General features: G+C 51.6%; 1 protein-coding gene across 1 annotated transcript in view; it reads left to right on the top strand.

The window, feature by feature from the left end:
- tnfrsf21 (tumor necrosis factor receptor superfamily, member 21) overlaps window positions 1-24,311 on the top strand; it is a 37,031-nt gene that overhangs the window by 8,200 nt on the left and 4,520 nt on the right. Inside the window, exons 2-3 of the mRNA XM_056294214.1 lie at window positions 3,147-3,867; window positions 9,042-9,641. Of these exons, the coding sequence (XP_056150189.1) occupies window positions 3,147-3,867; window positions 9,042-9,641 (1,321 nt within the window). The remainder of the gene's footprint in view (window positions 1-3,146; window positions 3,868-9,041; window positions 9,642-24,311) is intronic.

The following is a 24,311-nucleotide window of genomic DNA, read 5'->3' as shown; positions in this document are numbered from 1 at the left end:
CCCCCTGGTGAAACTCCTCACTGTCCGGTGAAAAGAAGCGGCTGGTGACTCCACATGTATCGGAGGAGGCATGTGGTAGTCCGCAGCCCTGCCCGGATCCCCGGCAGAGGGGGTGGAGCAGCGACCGGGAAGGCTCAAGAGAGCGGGGTGATTGGCCAGGTACAATTGGGGAAGGGGGGAAAAGGGGGGGTGAGGCTCGCACTACATCACCATTAGGTTGTTGGTCTCTGTACGTGCAAACTAACTCGGCGATCCATCAAACTTCAGCCCCGCGTCCAACGAAGCTACTCGGCAACCCGTGGGGCACGCGCCGGACACAAGTGATTCAAATATTTGTTTTATTTCCGAATTTTTGAGTTAAAACCAAACCTGCTACTTTAATTGTACACTCAGATTGTTTCTAGCCTGAGAGCAGTCTTCCTGTAAGAAGAAGAATAAGAAGAAGAAGAAGGTTTGTACTTCATTCCAGGGAGTAGTCCCCTCCTGCTGCCCCCCCTGTCCAGGCTCGCGGTTTGCCCATTCCTGTGAATAGACGCATTGAGTTGAATGACGCAACGCAATTATGATTAGCATGTCGAGAGCACGCGCGTTCGTTCACAGAGGGGGCTCTTATATAAATACAACAGGCGACTCGAGCGGACGGCCAACTTCTCCGTAATATGGAAAACGTAGCGTTTGTACCCTGCGCCGTCAGCTGCAGCAGTGTTTCTCAGCCCAGTCCTCAAGGACCCCCTATCCTGCAGATTTCCATTGTAACCCTGCATAGGTAGCCCTGCTTGGACTTACTCGACCAATCATCTCGCAGCACTTAATTATGCAAGGTGTGCAACGTCTGACAAAACTCATTGCTGATTGGTTGAATAACTACAAACAGGCACCTGTTCAGGGTTGCAAAGACAATCTGCAGGATAGGGGGTCCTTGAGGACTGGGCTGAGAAACACTGTTTTTAGCCGTTCCTCACATTCCAACCCGCTCCTCCGTGGAAGAGTTCAAAATATTACTGAAACCACAACAATTCACAGCGGAGTTTCTTTGTTCACCTGTTGAAGGAGCTCCCCCGGATGAGCTTCTCTCAGCTGATCTTTTTTTTGTTGTTGTTGTCGTCTGATTCGCATGACGTCATCAGACACGTTTATTTTACCCACGGCCAATGAGACCGAATCATCGGTTTATGAAACCCCGCCCACCCTCGCTAGCGCCCCTCGCGTGGGCTTGTCACTCAAAGGTCAGCTCATGAATATTAAGGAAGACCAGACCGCTCCCTCGCAGGGCTTGAGCCGGTTGAGGGGAGAAGTGGATAATGGCGCAAAACACAACGGGTCAGACGTGAAGCGTTTAACGTGACGACTTGTTTCGGTCCGCCTTTAATGACACACCGCCGCCAAGACTCGCGGTCTCGGGTCTCTTTAGCAGAGGTAAACACATCTGTGGCATCCGGTTCTTTGCGCCCACAAGAATGCCGAACCGTGGCCGTTTCGTAGCGGAATGAGTGGCTCGGCTCGGCTCGGCGCTGGACGTCGGCCATCACTTAAGGCTTGAACACCTGCGGCGGGGCGCGGGGCGAGTTGTATCAGCGCCTCATCCCTCGGGACGGGGAACGAGACGCGTTCACACGCGCCGTCAGCAGAATGTTCCCCTCAGTGCGTCACTTCAAACCTGCCGAGCTCCGGCCGGTCTGACCACGCGCGGCATCACCCCTCCGCCGCCCCCCGCCCCAAATTCCCCCACCGTCCCCGCGTCCGGCGGCCGGTGGGAAAGCTGCTAATCTCTATTCACATACGCCGAGTCGTGTACACACACACACACACACAAGATATGAGATAGACACACTGGCTTTAACCCCACCTTTAACACCACGCGCGCGCGCACACACGCATGCGTAGTCTTCTCCGGCTCTGTTTTTTCTTCTCTCTCTCTCTCTCTCTCTCTCTCTCTCTCTCTCTCTCTCTCTCTCTCTCTCTCTCTCTCTCTCTCTCTCTCTCTCTCTCTCTCTCTCTCTCTCTCTCTCTCTCTCTCTCTCTCTCTCTCTCTCTCTCTCTCTCTCTCTCTCTCTCTCTCTCTCTCTCTCTCTCTCTCTCTCTCTCCCCCTGGGAACGCGCTCCTCACCTCACGGGGGACAACAGCCACCCCAGAGGTTTTGTTATTCCGCCGCAGTGTTTATCAGGCAGCTGCCGCTGGCTGGGATGCAGTCAGATCACTGATACTATGGAGTGTGGGGGTATTAAATGTTGGGGCACCTGATAAGAAGCCCCTGGTTTTTTGTTTTTTGTTTTTTTTTCATCGATTTTCCCTTGAAAGCCGCCGTGTGATGCATATAATTGTTTTGCTGAATTTGTCAAGAGGGCATTCATTTTTACCATCCGTGGCCCTGACCAACAGGTTTTCAGCTCAACAAATATGTGACTAATGGTTTTGTACCCCTTCTGTCTCCAGTGGCAACCGGGAAAACCTAACGGCACACTCGCGAAGTGACGTCCAAGGCTAGCTGAGCTGGCATGATTCAGAGTAGTGTGTGTGTGTGTGTGTGTGTGTGTGTGTGTGTGTGTGTGTGTGTGTGTGTGTGTGTGTGTGTGTGTGTGTGTGTGTGTGTAACCTTAGACATGCATGTGCTGCATGGCTGAACCCTGCTGAGCTACTGGCTTCCCAGCAGAGGTGAGAGGCAAGGGGGGAAAAAAAAGCATCAGGGAAAAGCCAGAAACTCGTGTGACTAACTGATTTCCTGCGGTTGCATAGCAACAAAAACTTCTTTTATACTAGCCGGCTCACTTTTTTTGTTTTTTTACTACAGTACAGGCCCACAGATGGGCTCTTAACTTAAAAGGGGTAGGATGACTCATAGCAAGTAAATGAAATGACTCTGGCCAGATGGGTTGTATCAAGTGCGGTTTGCTGCCTTACTCGTAAGTTGCCTTTACTCGGCTATTTGTGTGGTCCATTTCCTAATGTCCTTCTCATATTGACTCAGATGGCGATATTGTCCTCTCCAGATGTTCACTATGATTAAAGGGGAATAATCACTATTTTCAACGTCATCCATGTTGTGTTGTGGTCATGCTTAATACTACTTTTCTGGTTTCTCTCTCTCTCTCTCTCTCTCTCTCTCTCTCTCTCTCTCTCTCTCTCTCTCCCCGTCTTCTTTTCTCAGCTGCTTTGCACGGCGGTTGCTGACATCTTACTGGGGGCCGCGACCACCACCAGCCCAGCCGACCAGCCCCTCCTCTCTCCCCGCCACTATCAGTACACAGACCCTGACCTGGGCACCCAGCTGGTCTGCGACAAATGCCCGGCAGGCACCTACGTGTCCCTCCATTGCTCCGCCACAGCGGTGAGGGAGTGCAGCCCTTGCCCCGAGGGCACCTTCACACGGGGCGAGAATGGCGTCCAGCAGTGCCACCGCTGTCGGGCCCCGTGCCCCGCAGGAATGGTAGAGAAGATGCCCTGCAAGGCCACCCAGGACCGGGTGTGCGCCTGCCCCCCGGAGAGCTTCGCTTCGGGGGAGGGCGGCGGCCAGTGCCGGCCCCACTCGGTGTGCCCGCTGGGGATGGGGGTGAAGCGGCGGGGGAGCGAGACGGAGGACGTGCGCTGTAAGCCGTGCGCGCGGGGGACGTTCTCCAATGTGGAGTCCAGCGTGTTGAAATGCCGGGCCCACACAAACTGCCAGGCCCAGGGGTTGGTCCTGTTCACGCCGGGTACCAAAGAGACAGACAACATCTGTGGAGCCCCTTCGACAAGCCCTTCCTCCTCCTCCTCCTCCTCTCCCTCTCGCCTCACAACTCCACTGGGCTCTGCGCCGTCTGCTTTTGTACAGAACACCTTCTTCTCTCCATCATCCTCATCATCATCTCTGCTTGAATTGGTGCACAAAGGTGAGCCCTTTGACCCGCTACCATTTCACCTGTGGTACCCGGTAGCTTATTTAGGCAATTTACAAATAACCAACCTTCGCACCTTTTCCTTTTTTTTTTACCTTTTTTTTCAGTTTCAGGTCTCATTCCCGTCCGCGCCAATGTGTTTCAGTTAGTCCGCGGTGGTGTAGCGGTCTAAGCATCGGCTTTGTGTCGACGCAGTTGCCCGCTGGGGACCGGGGTTCGCGCCTCGGTCTCGTCAGATCCGACTATTGCCGGACTTGATGAAGCAGCAATCATTGGCAACGCTGTCTGCGGGAGGGGGGCGGAGTCGGCTTGTGTTCGTCACATGAATGTGTGTGTGGGGAAAAAGCAGTGGTTCGGCCCGGAGTCACCTTGTCACGAAAGGGGCGGGGCGTCTCCTTCGAGACTGCCGGCCGGAGAGATGCAGTTGGCGAACGCATGAAGTACGAGGGCGGGTGTTTGAATTAAAACAGGGAGCGATTGGCCACTGAATTGGGAGAAAAGGGGAAAAATCAGAAATAAATTTATTAAAATAAAGTGTTTTAGTTGAGTACGGTTTTTAATGAAGTTGAGAATGGATTAGAGCTGAACTGTTGCTCTTATTGTTAGCACATTGCTGCTGAAATGGGCTTGGTAGCCTTTCGTTCAATGCCTGCTGTTCATATACAGAAGCAGAGCTGCTCTTCAAGCAGCTTTCAGGTGCGTGGTGAGGAACGAGTCTAAAGAAACCCCCTTATAATGTTTTCATATTATAATTACATTCATTAAGATTGCATTATATGATGATGGACATGACACTACTACCACTACTACTACCACTACTACTACTACTACTATACTAATATTACATTACAGTTACAACTCATCTTAACATTGATAAAATATAATATTATAAATTGAAGGCCAACTGTGCATTATTGCCTCGCAATATGTTTTGGTAGGGTGCATTTGGGGGGTCTGGGGGGGATAAGCGCCCCTGAATGGCCTTTGAGGCCCCTTAAAGAAGCCAAAATGTGGGTTTCCAACTAGCGTAGCAGTCTAGTTCATTGCCTACCAACACAGAGATCGCCGGTTCGAATCCCCGTGTTACCTCCGACTTGGTCGGGGGTCCCTACAGACACAACTGGCCGTGTCTGCCTGTTCAAGGGGGAGGGGGAACTAGGGGGAATAGCGTGATCCTCCCACCCACTATGTCCCCCTGGAGAAACTCCTCACTGTCAGGTGAAAAGAAGCAGCTGGCGACTCCACATGTATCAGAGGAGGCATGTGGTAGTCTGCAGCCCTCCCCGGCTCGGCAGAGGGAGCAGCGACAGGGACGGCTCAGAGAGCAGGGTGATTGGCCTGGTACAGTTGGGGAGAAAAAGAGGGAACCTCCCCCCCAAAAAAAGAAGCCCAAATGTATCATAAGAGGGGGGGGGTGGCTCTAAAATGGAATTGAAGCATGCATCGGTGTGTGGGTTGGTGTCAGAAGGGGGTTTCTCAGGGGCGATTTAGTTCAAGTCACACATGGTGTTTTGATGGTAATGTGAATACATCTGATGAGCTCGTGATACCTCACGTTGCCTTTTCCCAATTTTTTTATTTTCATCACGTTAACAAAAGTGTTATGTGAATTGCAGTGACTGTAGAAAGAGTGCCACCATGCCACCGGACCGACACTCCTTTCCTGTGTGAATTGTGTGAAGGACATTCTTTCTAGGCATGGAGACACACTGGCGGCTCAGGAATGCTACTATTTCCAGACAGGAGGAGTTATAGTTATCTCTCTCTCTCTCTCTCTCTCTCTCTCTCTCTCTCTCTCTCTCTCTCTCTCTCTCTCTCTCTCTCTCTCTCTACTCCCTCTCACAATTTGATGCTTTCTTTACCACGTTTTTTTTTTCTCTATGTGGGAATGCGGAAAAATTGGCTCGGCTCTTTTTCTCCTCATTCTCTTTCCGTCTTTCTCTCTGCCTTGCTTTCATTCCCCCTCTGTCTTTTCTCCCTCTCTCGTACCTCCCTCCCTCCCTCCCGTCATCCCATGATCTTTCGCTCCCACTTTCACTTCAGAAAACAAGGGGGGGGTCGTTTTCTAAATTGCCCGGTCAACTCTGTAATGCAACACCAGTTGTTATTGGGGTTTTGACCCGGGGTCGAACTTTGTACCTGCTCGGTGTGACGAGTTCGGTACTTGACCCGTGTCTGTCTGTAGTCTGTGGGGGGTCATGTCGTCCGCCACACAGAACACAGGACGACAACACCGTGGATATATAACACTAGGTATGACATTACACACGTGACGAAACTCATCCCCTGCAATATAAATACACAACGATGTGTTTTAATGAGGTCATATTTGTGATCGAAACTATAAGGAAATGAAGCGCTCAAAGTGATATTGATTGACATTATAACACATATGGATGGTACTTCTCCTGGAGCGCCACCTTGCCATGGTGGAGAACCTTGCGTGTACCAATGATCCCGAGAGCTATGCTGTCCGGAGCTTGGCTCTTGGTAGGGTCACCCAAGGTGAATAGGTCAATGGGGAGGTTCCAGACGAAGCGCAATCCAACAAAGACCTCAACGGCAGAACTGACGGAAGATGTCTCCAGACCACAATGGTAGTGAAAGCGGATGTAGGCAGCAACAGAGGGTGGTCCCCAATCGTTTCGGTTCTCCACGCCATTGGACTCTGGCCACCCCCTGCCAAGGACCGTGTGGTGGCTGCAAGCGCATCAGCCTCTCCACCTAAAAAGCTGCCACGTGCAGTCATCCTGCCATTATGTGGCTCCAGGATCGGCCTCTGTGCCCACCTGAGGGCCCAATGGGAGGGCAGTCATACTCATCCCCGAGTGACCGCTGATGATGATGATGATGGATGGTACAACCTTACCGAAGGACCACACAATCAGTCTACTTGGGGTGCTGTGCGTGATGCCAGCACATGTCCACCATGACGAATATGTCCACTTTTGATGATGTCATAACAGTGGCTGCCCATTGGAACATTCACAGCCAGCACAAGAATGGATGTGGATGAACGTTTCATCGTTTTCGCAGGGTCTCTTGTGGGCAAAGGTTAATAGTTAACTTCAAGCCCTTGTTCCCCCTTCCTCCAACCTGCCCCCTCACCTCTCACGCTCTCTTTTTCTTGTCCTCTTTCAGTTTTTTCACATCTGATTCCAGTCAGTCAGTCAGTTAGTCAGTCAGTCAAGCAGTCTAGTCAGTCATTACTCCTCACAGTCAACCACCCGTAAAGCGCCCCTTGCCCATTATGCTGTCACTTCTGTTTGTCTTGGCATGCGATCCTTGGCTTCTAAGTGATTTAATTTAACTCCGTCTCCTCAAAGAGATAGACCGAAGGGGTGGGGGGTGGGGGGGGGGAGCGGTACCTATCCCACCATTCCTGCCCCGCTGCTCATCTATTTTTTTTTTTTACCGTCAGCAGAACAGGAGGAGAGTCAAGTCTGGCTCATACACAGTTGGCAAAGCTGCTCGACTACTGTCAGCAGTAGATTTTCAAGCAGGGACTTTTTTTTTCTCTGTATGGATTCAACATAAAATTCTAAATATTAGACAAGACGATTAGATAAGACCGATCCATCTATCTAGCTAGCTAGCTAGCTATCTCAATGTCTGTTTATCTGTCTGTCTGTCCATCTATCTATCTTAGAATTTAGCTTGTCTGTCATAAAGACCCATGACAGGACTACTGAGACAGTAACCTGACTTTGGGGCTCAGAGCTGTACCTCTCTATCCGTCCGATGATAACGGGATAAAGCAGATCAGCATTAATCCAGGTGACAATCCCCAAAGCGTTTGTCTCCCTGTTTATGATATAATTCCATTATACAACAACGATCTCATTACCAGCGGTACACAGTCACCGGGTTCGTTGGGAGGCCGCTGTAGTGTTGCCCAGTAGAGGTTTAATGAGACCGAGATCGATTTACTGTTACCGTTTGTTCCCATGTCTGGAAAACAGCGTCCTTGTCCCAGTGTTTCCCCAGTTCACTGTTGCCGTCATCGTCGTCGTTGTTGTTTCTTCGTTTATTTTTGCTTGTTTCTTTTGTTTTCAACAGTTCCCCCCAGCTGTCCTTTTCCCGTTTCGGCAGATTACAGAGAGTTGTTCGCTGATAAAGCGTTTACCCACTTGACCTTCTGACTCAGAAGTCTGTCTCCCCCCCCCCCCCACCACCACCACCCCCCCTCCACATTTCTCTCTCTTTTCCTCCTTTCTTTTTTCATTATCAAGTCACTCCTCCCCAAATGAACTCGTGCAGGAGACTTGAGGATGTAATTGCATTCGATTCCGCGGCTGCCGGAGCCCGAATCAGGAGCCAGCGCCGGGCTGAGCAGTCCAAAGCTCATCTGCTGGGAGATTAAACGCAGGGCACAGCTGGGGCCGAACGCACGTCGGCATGCACGCGCATGTCTTTTGTGTGTCTGCAGGGGTGGGAGGGCCGAACTAGGTTTTGACGCGTGACATTCGCTAGATTTGAACCGACGCATATTTCCGCAGCGATTCCCCGTCGGCGGACCTCCCGGGCACGTGCGTGCAGTGAGGGGTTCAGCGTCCGCTCGTCATCGGAGAACGACCCCGTGACCCTGCAGCCTTATGGTGCCGCTCTAAAATACCGGTGAACCCTGCTGGGGAGGTTTTTGTGGGAGGAAGGTGAAAACGGGGGGGGAGGGGGGGAGGAGCGTGTGTTTTTGTTGTTCGGTTTGTCTGCCAGATTGCTCGTGTGGATTAAAGTGTTGGGATTTCCTCCCCTTCTGCCTTCTGTTACCGTAGTCTGGGCCATGCAAACCTGGTGTGTAGGTGAATTTAATTCCTCTGAACTTAATCTCTCTCTCTCTCTCTCTCTCTCTCTCTCTCTCTCTCTCTCTCTCTCTCTCTCTCTCTCTCTCTCTCTCTCTCTCTCTCCCCCTCTCTCTCTCTGTCTCTGCCTTGAGCTTTGAATTGATCCGGGGTTGTATGACGGAAGATGAACTCTTTTTTTGGATGTGTTAATGTAAAGGAGTTACTCTGTAAATATTGTAAAATAGATGTGTCAATCTTAGTTTGTTTCATGTAGAATAAAGAGTTGTTTTAAAATTCAAATTCTCTCCCCCTCTCTCTCCCCCTCTCTCTCTCTCTCTCTCTCTCACTATCTCGCTATCTCTATCCCCATCTATCTATCTCTCTCAGGCGCCTACAGCCAGTCAGCAGCCATTCGGCAAAGGCAGCGTCCTGAGGAGGACCAGCATGCGAAAGCCCTCCTCCTAAGCCGAGCTGCCACACCTGTACCTCCGGAGCCCCAAAAGCCGGACCAGCATCCCCAGCGGACTCTATCGCCTCCGGTCCGCAAGTACCCGATAACCCGCCAGCACCACCGCGGCCATATGAACACTGACCCACTACCGGCCCCCAACAAGAGGGCTATGGAAGGGCTGGAGGATGGGGAGGCGATGGGGGCTGGGGTGGGAATCAGTCGGGGAGGGGTCCAGGGTAGCGGAGGAGGAGGCGGGGGCTTTGTGGGCGCCTTCAAGCCCACGCGCAGGGGGTCCCCGCGGCCAAGCACCCACGGGCACTTTGACATCAACGAGCACCTGCCGTGGATGATCGTCCTGCTGCTGCTGCTGGTGCTGGTGGTGATCGTGGTGTGCAGTGTGAAGCGCAGCTCCCGGGTGCTGAAGAAGGGCCCCAGGCAGGACCCCAGCAGCATCATGGAGAAGGCCATCCAGAAGAAACCGTCGCCGCCGCCCGCCCAAGTCAAAGAGAAGTGGATCTACTACTCCAACGGACAGGGTGGGTCTACTGTTGGCCTGCTGGTACATGTATACAGCCACACACTTGGCTTTTACCCAGACCGGGGTTCATCTTCAGTCTCTACACACACACCCACAAACTGGTTGGTTTGTGGTTTAGTTGGCTGGATGGTTGGTTGGTTGGTTGGTTGGGTGGTTGTTTAAACCCTAGGTTTTCAGGAAGTGAACTACACAGTATAGTTTACCTGTTCTTATTGTAGGAAAGTTGATTGAGAATACTAGTGCCTTGCTCAGGGAAGCCTTGGTAGTTGTTTTGGTTTGCCATTGACTTCTCCCCAAATGTTATTGATTATTGTGGGGATTTAACCGATAACCTTCCCATGGTCATGTACCATTTTATTAGACATTTGTTAATTATTACGGTTCTGCTGGTCATTGAGAGTCTCACTTTAAACATGATAAGCAGCTTTCCCGATACTTTTAAGGTGTGTGCACGGTGCCTCCTCAGCAGCACCGAGCCTCATCACGTGTAAGCCTCTCTGGAGAAAAATATCCATCCATCCATTTTCCGAACCGCTTATCCTGCTCTTGATCTTTTTATTTCCTGGTCTGTGTCTTTTTAGTGACCTCAGGTCTTCACAGTTTGGGACAATGCGTGCTCTGTCTGTTACCTTCCCCCCCCCCCCCCCAAGCAGCAATCACTCAGCCAATGTCTTCATCCATCATCATCGATCAGAGATGCGAAAAATGATTTTTAATGCCTCGCCCTAAATCTGCAGAAGGGTCATAAGTAAATCTGGTGACTGATTGATTTCACCCAGGGATTAAAACTCGAGCACGCATTTTACCAGCCTGCCAGCCTGTTGCTAGCTTTAGCCATATAGTCTGCCAGCCTGTTGCTAGCTTTAACAAAATAGCCTTCATTCGTTCATTCATTCACTCACTCACTCTCCCATTCCCCCTGTCTGTCAGCTCAATCACATTGAGGGTGGCAAGGTGGCTGAAGTCTGTCTCAGCAAGTGCAGGGTGACACCCCCAGCCACGGACAGGTTGCCAGTCTAAACACACACACACACACACACACACACACACACACACACACACACACACAGAGTCAGATAATGTCACTAAGCAGTGCCCAAACCCGTGTGGTTTGACCCCTGGATTAGAGAAGGATTTAATACAGTGAATCGGCAGCCTTCATGTTTGTAAAGAGCTTTGGATAAAGGTGTCCACCAAATGGAAAACAGTGTTTGCTATCTGTCGTGCAAACACAAATACAGTGCAAGCAAACAACGAGACCAAAAAAAAAATTTACATACAGACTTTCTTTGCATGCGGATTTCTTTTTGAATTTAGTTCACTGGCAGTACAGATACGACCGTCAGTATACTGTAGGTATAGATACCATCAATTCAAATACTACTCTTTGTATTTACCCCCCCCTTTTTTTCTCCCCAATTTTACTTGGCCAAGTACCCCACTCTTCCAAGCCGTCCCGGTTGCTGCTCCACCCCCTCTGCCGATCCGGGGAGGGCTGCAGACTACCACATGCCTCCTCCGATACATGTGGAGTCGCCAGCCGCTACTTTTCACCTGACAGTGAGGAGTTTCACCAGGAGAATGTAGCGCGTGGGAGGATCACGCTACCCCCCCCCCCAGTTCCCTCTCCCCATCAAACAGATGCCCCAAGCTCCCAGAGGAGGTGCTAGTGCAGCAACCAGGGCACATACCCACATCAGCCTTCCCACCCGCTGACACAGCCAATTGTGTCTGTAGGGACACCCGACCAAGCCAGAGGTAACATGGGGATTCAAACCGGGACCCCCGTGTGGGTAGGCAACGGAATAGACCGCCACGCTACCTGGATGCCCAATTCCTGGTTATTTTTAATTTGGTGATATCAGAATAATCGGATTTAGTTTTGTGACCCAAGTGAGTTTGCATAAACAGGAAGTTTCTCTCAGTCGGCCGCTGAAAAAGATCACACACTCTGTCAGAATAATTCACTTCTAAAAACGTTTTGGTTTTGATTTATTTTCAACCAGTCTTACTGACACTCTTTCCTTTTTCTTAGGAAACGTTCTGTGTCTTTTTGCTGTTTGCTTGCATCATTGGGATTGAGCTGGTTGTTGGTAAATTATGTTGTTATGGGTCAAAACTCGCCGGGTTAAGAGAATATTTTGTCGCAAAACAACTCTTCTTTCCCCATTCAAAGATGAAATGAGTACCACAAGGGATTCTCATTATAAGGTGAAAAAAAAATGCGATAGCCATTTTATAAAAGCGATAACCCGCTATGGGTGGTGGGATATTAAATGACACCCCAGTAAGCTAAGGTGTGTGTTTGGCCTGAAGCGTGTAGTTAATTAATTATTATCATGATTAATTATAAGACAAGCAAGTAAAAAAAATAAAATAAAATAAGAAAGTTTGTAACTGGGTTTTCTCTAAAATCGATATACAGACAATACACAATTCGCAAGAAATGAACAGACAGTGTCATGCACACACACACACACACACACACACACACACACACACACACACACATTTCAGGCTCTTGGAGACTATCTGTTGATGTAATGACACCAGCAAGGGAATCTAAATCCCATCGATTGCGGACCAGAGAGCGTTGAGGGACACTTCTACAAGCAAAGACGTGACCCGCCATAGTACCACCCTGTCACTACCCCCACCCTGGGACAGATCCACTTTCTACCGCTCTTGTTTTCTCTCTCTCTCTCCCTTGCGCTCTCCCTCTCTCACTCTGTTCTCCTTTACTTCTTCATTTTGGTTTCCACACCCTCCCTCTCCATCCATTTCTCTCACTCTTGTTTATTTATACTCTTTCCCCCTTCCTCTTCTTTCTTCTCCCTTTTTCTTCTGTTTTCCTCTCTGCCCCCCTCTTTCTCTGTCTTTCTGATTACCGCTCCTATTCTTGCTTCCTCTTTCTTCTCTCTCCCTCTTCCTTTTTCTCTTTCCTCGTCTTGTTCCCCTCTTTCGCTTTGGCCAGCTGTAGCCTGCCTTCGCTTTCCTCATCGCTCTCTGTCTCCAGCTTCCTCTTTTCATTGGATGCTTTATCATTGAAAACCATTTTTGTTTTGGGTTTCCTTCTCATTCAAGTCTGTTTTTTTTCCTCTCACTATTCACCCCTTTCTCGTTCTCTTTCTCTCTCTATCCATTCTCACCCCCATATATCTCACTGTTTCCTCTATCTCTCTCTCTCTCCTCTCTGAGCAGTCTTTCTGCCTCAGTTTCCCTTTGTCTGTCTGTCTGTCTGTCTGTCTGTCTGTCTGTCTGGTCTGTCTCCCTCCCGCTCTCACTCTCTCACCTTCTGTCTCTTCTTTTCTCTCCTTTTCTTTCCATCCCCCTTACCTCTCCCCCCTACCCTCTCCTCTTTCAGTACATTGCTGTCAACAGGTAAAGTACACTGTGCCCCACAGCAGAGCTTTCACATACTGAGACAGAGAGAGAGAGAGCGAGAGCGAGAAAGAAGTTAGTGGACCCCTCCCATATATGACAAACAACTCTTCACAACTCCTGCCCTCCAACTCCTAATGTGTGCATGTGTGTGTGTGTTTGTGTATGTGGACTGTGATGAAGTCGAGCCACCCATCTTTCTCTCTCTCTCTCTCTTTCTCGGTCTTTTCATCTCTCTCTCCATCTCTCGCTCTCCCTCAGCGACCGAGACACAGAGAACCGGAATAATCTGGATCCAACTGCATCGGGGTTGTCAGTTGGTTGGCGAGGCCCGTTAGTGGGTCGATCGGGTCTCTTACAGGGTGAGCAGAGATAAAGAGAGAAAGCGAGAGATGGGGAGAGAGAGAGAGAGAGAGAGAGAGAGAGAGAGAGAGAGAGAGAGAGAGAGAGAGAGGGGGGGGGGGGGGGGGTGGGTGGGGGGGGAAGGCGGAGGGGGTAGAGATCTTATCGAGGAAGTGTTGTGTTGTAGTGTTGGCGGCGCTTGGGGTTTTCATGCTGTTACCTAGCAGCGCTTGTTAGTCTAGATACCCAAGCAGTTCGTCTGAGAGAGAGAGAGCGAGAGAAGAGAAGAGAAAGAGAGAAGAGAGAGACAGCGGACAGCATTTGAAACATCATTCGATCAACTCAGATGGGATCCATTTATTTATTCCAAACAAAGATGGCATTAATTTCTTAGAGAGAGAAAAAAGTTGGATGATAAAAAGTAAGATGAGTGCTGGAAGTGACCCTCAATTTCATCCTAGACACAGTTGTCAAGGAAATACCAAAGTGACGGCCCACCCTAAAACTGCATTTAAGTGCAGGGAACCAAATAGTCTTAATGTGAATGTAAAGAGAAACTCAACTACTGCGCACAATATGGAAAGTATTGTCATCACCGCGGTAATCATAAAGAATTATACACTATATTGATATACTACATCATGATATCTGCTTAGACGTGCCAAAACGTCCCTGTTTAAGAATCTAATCTAGCTTGATCATATTTCACTGGTAGTGTTGAAAAAGTAGGTCAGACCAAAACTAGTTTTCAAGTAAAACCCCGGGGTCTCATTTTTGTGATGAATTGTAGCAGATTCTTATTCTCGTTCATTTAGATGCAAGAATTGTCTATTGGGGCATCCAGGTAGCGTTAGCGTCTATTCCGTTGCCTACCAACATGGGGATCACCGGTTCGAATCCCCCGTGTTCCCTCCGGCTTGGTCGGGCCGTCGCTACAGACACAACTGGCCATGTCTGCGGGTGGGAAGCCTGATGTGGGTATGTGTCCTGGGCACGGCACTAGCGCCTCCTCTGGTTGGCTGGGGCGCCTGTTTTGGGGGGGAGGGAGAACTGGGGGGAACAGCGTGATCCTCCCACGTGCTACGTCCCCCTGGCGAAACTCCTCACTGTCAGGTGAAAAGAAGCAGCCGGCGACTCCACGTGTAATGGGAGGAGGCATGTGGTAGTCTGCAGCCCTCCCCGGGTCGGCAGAGGCGGGTGGAGCAGCGACCGGGAAGAGTGGGGTAATTGGCTGGATACAATTGGGGAGAAAAAGAGGTAAACCCCCGCCCCCCCCCCCCCAAAAAAAGGAAATGTCTATCATGATATGGCAGTTTCCCAATTTCCTCCCGATGCAATATCAGCGAAAGACAACAAACGTACTGTAACGCTGAATTATTACGCAACCCTGCTTCAAACCGCAGATCTCATCTGTCAGGGCTTTCCAACGCTGACGTCAGCGAGCCCCCGAGACGAAACACCGCGCTGATGAGTCCTCCGAGGTTTACTTTCGCTTTTCGATGCCAGCGCGTTTGATTTCACTGCGGCCTCTGGCTCTTCTGAACCAAATTACAGAGTACGTGTAATGCCCAGGCCACATCAGGGAGCATGGGGTCCGGGGTCTCTTCCTTCAAATGGCATTGGAGACTCCGTTCTGCGGACAAATCAAGCCATCTGAGAGCGTAGAGCTAGTTCTTTGTGAATTCGGTCCTCTAAGGTGTTGTTTTTCTTTTCCCCCGGCCAGTTAGCGGAACATGGCGGGCCGTTACTAAGCCCCATTTATACTCCAGATGTCTCGCGACGATTCTGACGTCACGGGAGACACGTTTTGCGTCTCCCAGGGCACGTCGGGTACGCGACACATTTTCTTACGTCGCAGACTCGCGCGCGTTACGTCGCTTAGCTGTGATTGGCTCGTTTGACCGAGGGCGGACGAGGCGTTCGAGCGTTGCCGTGGTTTTGTTCGAGGGCGTCGTCCCCCGCTACGCGCGCTCATTCATAAAAAAAGAACACTCGCTACGGTCTACAACGCAGCGCGTGACGCGAAACGTTTGCGACGAGCACGAACGCCACAACTCTCGAGAGGCGCTTTCTCTGTCTGCTATCCGCGTGTTGGGGCCGACTCGCCCCTCGCGAGCCCCACGCGGCGCGACGCTTCTCTGCCGTCGCCTCGCGCGGAATCGGCCTCCTGCCTCGAGACGGCGCGGCCTCGCGTTGTTTACCGGCGCCCGGGCCTCGGACGCGTTTAGCGGCACCTCACGTGTCCGAGCTCGGGTTGAATTAACAGCACGTTCTCTGGAAGGCATCAAAGACTGTTTTTCAAACGGATGCCGAGGTTTATGGGATTGTTAAGCGCATTCAAGTGTGTGTGTGTGTGGGTGTGGGTGTGTGCGTGTGTTGCTCACCACGCGTCTGCTGTGCCTGATTGCTGATTGTATGGTTAATTCGGGTGTGGGGTTTGTGGGCGTAAGAAAGAGAAAAAAAGAAAAAACAAAGCTTCAGCCATGTGTATGCATTTATGCGGGCAGGTATGTATGCACACGCAAACCCCCCCCCCCCCCCAAAGAGCCGGTTTACGTCGCCATTTAGCCTCTCGAACATAAAACATAACAGCCCCTTAATCCTTCCAAGGTGCATGACTGGCTCCCCTTGAAGGTGGCGAGGCCAGTTTACTGGAGCCGTTAAAGCTGCAGCGGAAAGAAAAAAAGGAAACGCAGGAGAGGGGGATCACACACACGTACTTGGCTCGGTCTGGCGTGGCGGGCCGGGAAGTAGTCGAAATGTTTTTACTCTAACGCAGCGGGGCCCGAGCGGGGCTTGCCAGGGACAATTAGTGAGAAGTGTTTTTTACGGCGCAGGATTTTAATAACTTTTTGTTTTGTTTGTTTTTTTGTTTATCTGAAGCTACTGCAGAAAACGCCACGGTGGTACGCGCTCCCCGGCCCGGTTGGCCCCGCACGGCCGGCCCGGTTGGTGGAAGCCCGGTCGGTTACGGCGGGTGAACTCTGACCCCCGGGCTCTTCGGGGCCTTTACAGAAAAACGCGCTTAGCGGTGAGGCAAGCGCCGTCTGCGGAAACCGGGTGGGTTTCTCGGGCGAACGGCGGTCGCTAAAGGGAGGACCGGTCGTCGGGGTCAACCAGGACCGCGTTGGGGGTTAAAGGGCAAACCCGGCGACTCGGCTCAACTCGGGGTCCGTCTAACGACGCGCTGACATTTTCGGTAACACGGCGACTTTGTTGTTTCACGTTTCCCCCGGTCCACGTCTACGTTCTGCTATTGACCCCCCGTGTCTATAACGATTTATTTATGTGAACTACTAATAAGACCCGTTAGCCCCTAGCTAACGGGTGGTCTGGGCCTTTAGCCGAGCGGTCAGTGATGCCGCCTTGTGGCACAGTACATCTCGTATCGAATCCCGCACCGGGCAAGAAAATAAGCGGTCAATTTATATGCTCCTTTTAATTCTCACTCTTGAATTTTGGCGTGGCAGAAGAGTAGAAATAAAGCTGCTCGTACATCTGAATGCACCTCTCCCTCCCTGGGTGGCTTGAGGTTTACAACAGAATGCTTGTTAACATAAAGCAGGAGTGGTTTCATAACATGACTTGTGTTTACTTCACATACCCGGCACAGGTTTTTTAAAGTTGTGTTTTCTTTCGCCCGGGTATTTTTTTATCCCTTCTCGTGCGTGTGGTATAGAATGGGGATGAAGAGGGCAGGCTGGAAACTGCCGCGGTCGCGGGCATGTCAGCTCATAAATATGTGTGGTGCACACTTGTGCTGCCGAACCCACAGGAGAACCCAGTGTAACCGGTTATTTTCTTGCCCGGTGCGGGATTCGATATGAGGTGTACTGCGCCACAAGGCGACCTCACTAACCGCTCGGCTAAAGGGTCAGACCGCTCCCTTCAGTCGAGCGGTTAGTGAGGTCGCCTTGTGGCGCAGTACACCCCGTATCGAATCCCGCACCGGGCAAGAAAATAACCGGTTACACCAGCTAGCACACTGGCTCACGTTCGGAGCTTATGAATCGTCAAGTAGGTTTGCACAAACAAGGAGCTGGACTTGAACTGAGGTCCACATTATGTCAAAATGGATTGCCGTGCAACAACAATACTGTAACGTGCATGGATAAGTAGGCACGTTAGCCCTTGGCTAACGAGTCGGACCCTGTAGTCGACTGGTTAACGTTGTCGCCCGCAGTGCGGGAGATACGGGTTCACGTCCCGGCTGCGGCAACGGTTCCCGGGCTGCCCCCTGATTCGCTGCCATACATTAGGGCTGTGGTAACTGAATAACTTGCTGGCAAAAACGCCTCGATTGCGGGGCGTCCGGGTAGCGTAGTGGTCTACTCCGTTGCCTACCAACACGGGGATCGCTGGTTCGAATTCCTGTGTTACCTCCGGCTTGGTCGGAGGTAACACCCACCCACAGACACACCCACCTGTGGGTGGGAAGCCGGATGTGGGTATGTGTCCTGGTCGCTGTCGTGGTGGTCCTCCTCTGGCCGGTCGGGGCGCCTGTTCAGGGGGAGGGGGGGAATAGCGTGATCCTCCCAGGTGCTACGTTCCCCTGGTGAAACTCCTCATTGTCAGGTGAAAAGGAGCGGCTGGCGACTCCACGTGTATCGGAGGAGGCATGTGGTTGTCTGCCGCCCTCCCCTCATCGGCAAAGGGGGTGGAGCAGGGACCAGGCTCGGAAGAGTGGGGTAATTGGCAGGATACAGTTGGGGGGAGACCCTCTTTTAAAACTTTTTAAACAAGTCTACCGTTCTGGGTTTGGTTTCGAAAGGTCAACAGTTTGCATTTCAGCCGACTGGAGCGTTACGTCTCATGTGCACACCCTACATTGCAGAGAAAAATGTGAAAATGGGGGGGGGGGCAACATTTGACCTGCCCTCCTCCTTCCCCTTTGTTAAACCTGCACAAGTCGCCCACCGGTTTTTACGACGCCAAGCTGCACACACAGAAGCACGGCGGGGAGCCGCCCGTAAGGACATACACCGGGTTCTGCAGTGCCAGGGTGGGCCGACGGGTCGCCCGCACAGAGTCTCCACCGGGTTGCGCTCTGGAGGAATGGCTGCTGCGTTGGGGGGTTTCCGGGAGGTGCGCAGCGCCTGGCGTGCCCACACACGCGCCAGAGGGCACATTCAGCCTGCCTTGTGATCCCGCGCGTTCAGGGGCGGTTGAAAGCGAGAGGGGGTACGTCACGCGGCGCAGTCCATTTAAGAGGAATGTTAATTGCTCGGGGGAAGTCGCTAAATGCGCGCGCGCGTTCGTTTCCAGCAGCGCCAAAAGCTTCACGTCGCGGTCACACGGGTCCACGCCCAGGAGATTCCTGGCGCAGCGGGGGGGAGGGGCGCGCGCGGGGGGGGGTGAACGTGCCTTGCTCCGGGGCACTGCAGAAGTAGCGGTTTCAGATGTTCGTTTTTGGGTCAAGGGTCACACACCTTCTGCACCGCCGTGTGGCGCGGTCCGGGTTGCAGCATCTGTGGCTGTGATGCGGCCGAGCGTAACCAGCCGCGGGGGAAAGATGTAGGTCAGGCCGGAGCGGTCCGCACGGACTGTGCCTGATGACACATTACGAGGGGAAACGGCGGAGGGATGGCTTGGGGAGGGGGACGAAGTGGCTCGTGAGATGCCACAGACCAGGGAACGGCGCATGGAAAGTTTGTTGAGCAACCGGACGGGGAGGCCTGGGTCGGACCCGCGGCGTGTACGTGATGCGTTTCCTGACGTCTGGAAGAACTGCCGTGTCTGGGAAAGTGGATGAGTGGGAAATGAGAATCACCCAACACAGCATTTGTCATTTATTTGAAAAACAAGACCTAGATACGAGATGCACACACACACACACACACACACACACACACACACACACACACACACACACACACACATCCAAGCACATCAACTACCTCTCTCCCTCCTGTATACACAAACTGCCTACTCACCCTCCCAGTCACACATGCATGTATACACACACACACACACACACACACACACACACACACACACACACACACACACACACACACACACACACACACACACACATCTTGCGTCACAGCACCCCAGATCAATTCCAAGCTTGAGTGGGAGATTTTCACACACACACACACACACACACACACACACACACACACACACACACACACACACACACACACACACACACACTTCCACGGCCATCCTGAATCATCACAAGACTTATGTAGGTCATCCCGGCGCAGCTTGCTCGGGAGGAGGCACACAAAGCGGGGTTTCTGTTGGCATTTCTCTGTCTGTCTCTGTGGGCCACGCTGGTGAAGTGGATAGGAGTGGAGAGACCAGAGGGGACCAGAAAGTTGGCACGCAATGTGCTCCGGGTCTTACCACAAACTGCGTGTATATTAAGCCCTAAGATATTATAGAGCCCTAACAACATATTATAGAGCCCTAACAACATATTATAGAGCCCTAACAACATATTATAGAGTCCTAACAACATATTATAGAGCCCTAACAACATATTATAGAGCCCTAACAACATATTATAAAGCCACATATTATCGAGCCCTATCAACATATTATAGAGCCCTAACAACATATTATAGAGCCCTAACAACATATTATAGAGCCCTATCAACATATTATAAAGCCCTATCAACATATTATAGAGCCCTAACAACATATTATAAAGCCTTAACAACATATTATAGAGCCCTAACAACATATTATAGAGCCCTATCAACATATTATAGAGCCCTATCAACATATTATAGAGCCCTATCAACATATTATAGAGTCCTAACAACATATTATAGAGTCCTATCAACATATCATAGAGCCCTATCAACATATCATAGAGCCCTATCAACATATTATAGAGCCCTAACAACATATTATAAAGCCCTAACAACATACTATAGATCCCTAACAACATATTATAGAGCCCTATCAACATATTATAGAGCCCTATCAACATATTATAGAGCCCTAACAACATATTGTTGAGCCCTATCAACATATTATAGAGCCCTAACAACATATTATTGAGCCCTATCAACATATTATAGAGCCCTAACAACATAGAGCCCTATCAACATATTATAGAGCCCTAACAACATATTACAGAGCCCTACCAACATAATATAGAGCCCTAACAACATATTATAGAGCCCTATCAACATATTATAGAGCCCTATCAACATATTATAGAGCCCCAACAACATTATAGAGCCCTAACAACATATTATAGAGCCCTATCAACATATTATAGAGCCCTAACAAAATATTATAGAGCCCTAACAACATATTATAGAGCCCTAACAACATATTATAGAGCCCTATCAACATATTATAGAGCCCTAACAACATATTATAGAGCCCTAACAACATATTATAGAGCCCTATCAACGAGCTGCCGAAACAGAGACAAGAGAAATTATGTGAGAGTGTCTGCAGGCCTGCCTGCCACAGTGTGTGTGTGTGTGTGTGTGAGGGGTGGGGGTTGTATCATTTCAGGAATATGAACACATATATTCATTCAATTTGTGCACAGCGGCATCCGGGTAGCATAGCGGTCTATTCTGTTGCCTTACCAACACGGGTATCGCTGGTTCGAATCCCCGTGTCACCTCCGGCTTGGCCGGGCGTCCCTACAGACACAACTGGCCGTGGATGCAGCTGGGAAGCCAGATTTGGGTATGTGCCCTGGTCGCTGCACTAGCGCCTCCTCGGCAGAGGAGGTGGAGCAGACACCGGGATGGCTCAGAGGAGTGGGGGGTGGGGGGGGCGTTATTATCACCATCAATTATCAACAGCACAAGCAATATGACATTCATCCCGAGACACGGATGGGGTTATTTTTATCCTTTTCATTTTTTTTGTTTCCATTACGTGGAAGCCGGGCCAGGTTTGAAGTTAATCAGATATTCTCACCCCCCCCCCCCACCACCACCAAGTTTCTATTTATCAACCGCTCGGAAATGTTGATGGCCTGATTACATCTTCCTCACGGGAGCTTGTGACAGACACACAGAGTATAAACTCCTGACGGGTTAGACCAGCACCGGGTCGATCCCCGATTAATGTCCCCCGTGCACGACCAGACGTGCAAAACTGCCCCGTGCCAGGCTGATGCGGGGAGATTTGCAGGGGTGAGATTATCAGATGTAAGCCAGTGAAGGGGGGCTCGCGGCTCGTGTCGTGCAACCACACGCGCGGTGCACACGCTAATTTATTGCTCCCTGTTCGTTTAAAAGGGCGCATCCGTCACCACCCAGGAAGCAGTACTTCCTCACCAGTCACAGAGTATTTCCTTAAATAACTGACGCATCCGTTCTCACGACCAGGATCCGGGGGTACCCACGTGTCTTGCCGGGGGCTCCTCTGAAGGGCGGTGCTGTTCGTTTTCAATAGAAAGAAGTAGGAAGAAGTATTTCACAAGGAAACCTCTCGGCTGTTTTACATTTGCGTCAACTCGGTGTGGCAACACACGTGGCGCCATTAATCATGATGGAGATGCGTGACAGGATGGTGTTAGGTAAGCCCTTTTTTGGGGAGGGCGGGGGATTTCCCCCCTTTTTCTCCCCAGTTGTACACGGCCAATTACCCCACTCTTCCGAGACGCCCCGATCTTTGCCCCACCCCCTCTGCCTCCAGACTACCACATGCCTCCTCCCATACATGTGGAGTCGCCAGCCGCTTCTTTTCACCTGACAGTGAGGAGTTTTCACCAGGGGGATGTAGCGCGTGGGAGGATCACGCTACTCTCCCCAGTCCCCCCCCCCGAACAGCGCCCCCCGAGCGATCGGAGGAGGCGCTAGTGGCAGCGACCAGGACACATACCCACATCCAGCTTCCCTCCTGCGGATACGGCCAGTTGTGACTGTATAGGGACGCCCGACCAAGCCGGAGGTAACACGGGGTTTCGAACCAGCGAGCCCCGTGTTGGTGGGGAACAAAATAGACCCCCCCTCCCAGTAATAACAACGTCTTGACATCAACCTGAACCTGAACCTGAACCCATCACGTGCAGTCTACGTCGTTAATCACTTGAATTCAGTGTTGCAGCTTGGGGGTGTGGAGCCGGGTCGGAACCGGTTCCACGGAGGGGATTTCTGGTCGCTACCGGGCGTTGTGTTGCTGTGAAGCCCCTTGAGGCAAATTTGTAAATGTGTGTCAATTGGGCTAGATTGGCTTGACTTGACTTGACTTAAAGGGTAATAATGTTGACTGGCCTTGGAAATACCCACCATTAACATGATTTACATTAATCATGGCGGTCGGCGCTGGAGGACACGAAACATGGGTCTGGGATCGGGTTTCAGCTGTGCGTTTTGCCATGTTCTGTACAGCCTCGCTTTTCCAGACGGGAGGCCAGAAACGGGTCGGGAGCGTCTTGACGCGCGCATTTTGAAGCATGTCAGCTGTTCGAAACGGCCGAGCGCGCGCGCGCCAGAGAGAGAGAGAGGCGCTAATTATCGCCCTCCCAAGTGCCGCGACACTCCCGCCACTCGTCTCCACCTGGGAGCGGCGACGTGAAGACGAGGAGAGCCACTTCATGTTGTCATTGTATCCTTCACACCGAATGTGTCCTCTGCCTGTAACCCACCCTACTGTAGGGGAGCGGTGGGCAGCTGCAGCGCCCGGGGACCAACTCCACTTCTCCCCCCCCCCCCGTTGCCTTGCTCAGGGGCACAGGCAGGAGTATTAACCCCTAACGTGCGTGTCTTTTTGATGGCGGGAGCACCCGGAGACAACCCACCTCAGACACGGGGAGAACATGCACACCCCACACAGAAAGGACCTGGGACGGCCTGGGGTTCGAACCCACGACCTTCTCGCTGTGAGGCAACAGTGCTCACCACTGGGCCACCGTGCCGTCCCGACGATGAGTGTACGGAAAACACAGCAGGGTTTTTTTTCTTGGTGTCTGCTGCCATCAAACGAACCATTTGGAGATCTGCAGTGCTCCCTAGAGGCGTCGAATAAGGTGCGTGGAATGACTCAGGTTAATTATGGCTTACAGCTCGTCTGGGCCTTATGCTCGCTGTTGTCTTTACACCTGGCAGAAGTGGTGCAAGCTCCGTTCATCCGCTCTTGTCCGCCAAACAGGCTCGACTTGGCCCAGCTGAGGGTGAATCACGCTGCTGCTTCAAGCCCCCAGTGGAGGATCACAACAAAGCCCATCCACATGCACATCTTCTCTCGGTTCCCTCCATGGATTCAAACCTGCAACCCCCCCCCTTTTTCTCCCCAGTTGTATCCGGCCAATTGCCCCCACCCCCTCTGCCGATCTTGGGAGGGCTGCAGGCTACCACATGCCTCCTCCGGTACACGTGGAGTCACCAGCCACTTCTTTTCTCCTGACAGTGAGGAGTTTTGCCAGGGGGACATAGCACGTGGAGGGATCACGCTACCCCCCACCCCAGTTCCCCCTCCCCCCCTGAACAGGCGCCCCGACCGACCAGAGGAGGCGCTAGTGCAGTGACAGCAGGGCACATACCCACACCGGCTTCCCACCCGCAGACACGGCCAATTGTGTCTGTAGGGATGCCCGACCAAGCCGGAGGTAACGCCGGGGGGTTCGAACCGGCGATCCCCGTGTTGGTAGGCAACGAAATTGACCGCCATGCCACCCGGACGCCCACCTGCAAGTTCTTTTGACGGTTGTTTTGATAAAGCAACATAAAACTGGGCGAGGAAGACCCGGGGAAGATCAGGTTTGGTGCCGTGTGACCCCAGGTCAGGTGAGCGGATACGGGCGGTTCGTCGGGCAGAGACTTGCCTTGTGTGGTTAGAATCTGGCGCAAGGGAGGGCGACCAGTTGGATTTGGTTTGATAACCATCCAGATTTGCCCCCACACAGACAGACAGACGCGCATCGCGCTCGGACACTAATAACGGGGGCACGCTGTGCGCCAGAGCACCCCTAGATAGCACCAGAGCACCCCTAGATAGCACCAGAGCACCCCTAGAT

The sequence above is a fragment of the Lampris incognitus genome, chromosome 15, assembly GCF_029633865.1.
Source record: "Lampris incognitus isolate fLamInc1 chromosome 15, fLamInc1.hap2, whole genome shotgun sequence".
Classification (NCBI taxonomy): domain Eukaryota; kingdom Metazoa; phylum Chordata; class Actinopteri; order Lampriformes; family Lampridae; genus Lampris; species Lampris incognitus.
The sequence above is the reverse complement of the archived record's forward strand: the minus strand, read 5'-3'. Positions and strand labels throughout refer to the sequence as shown.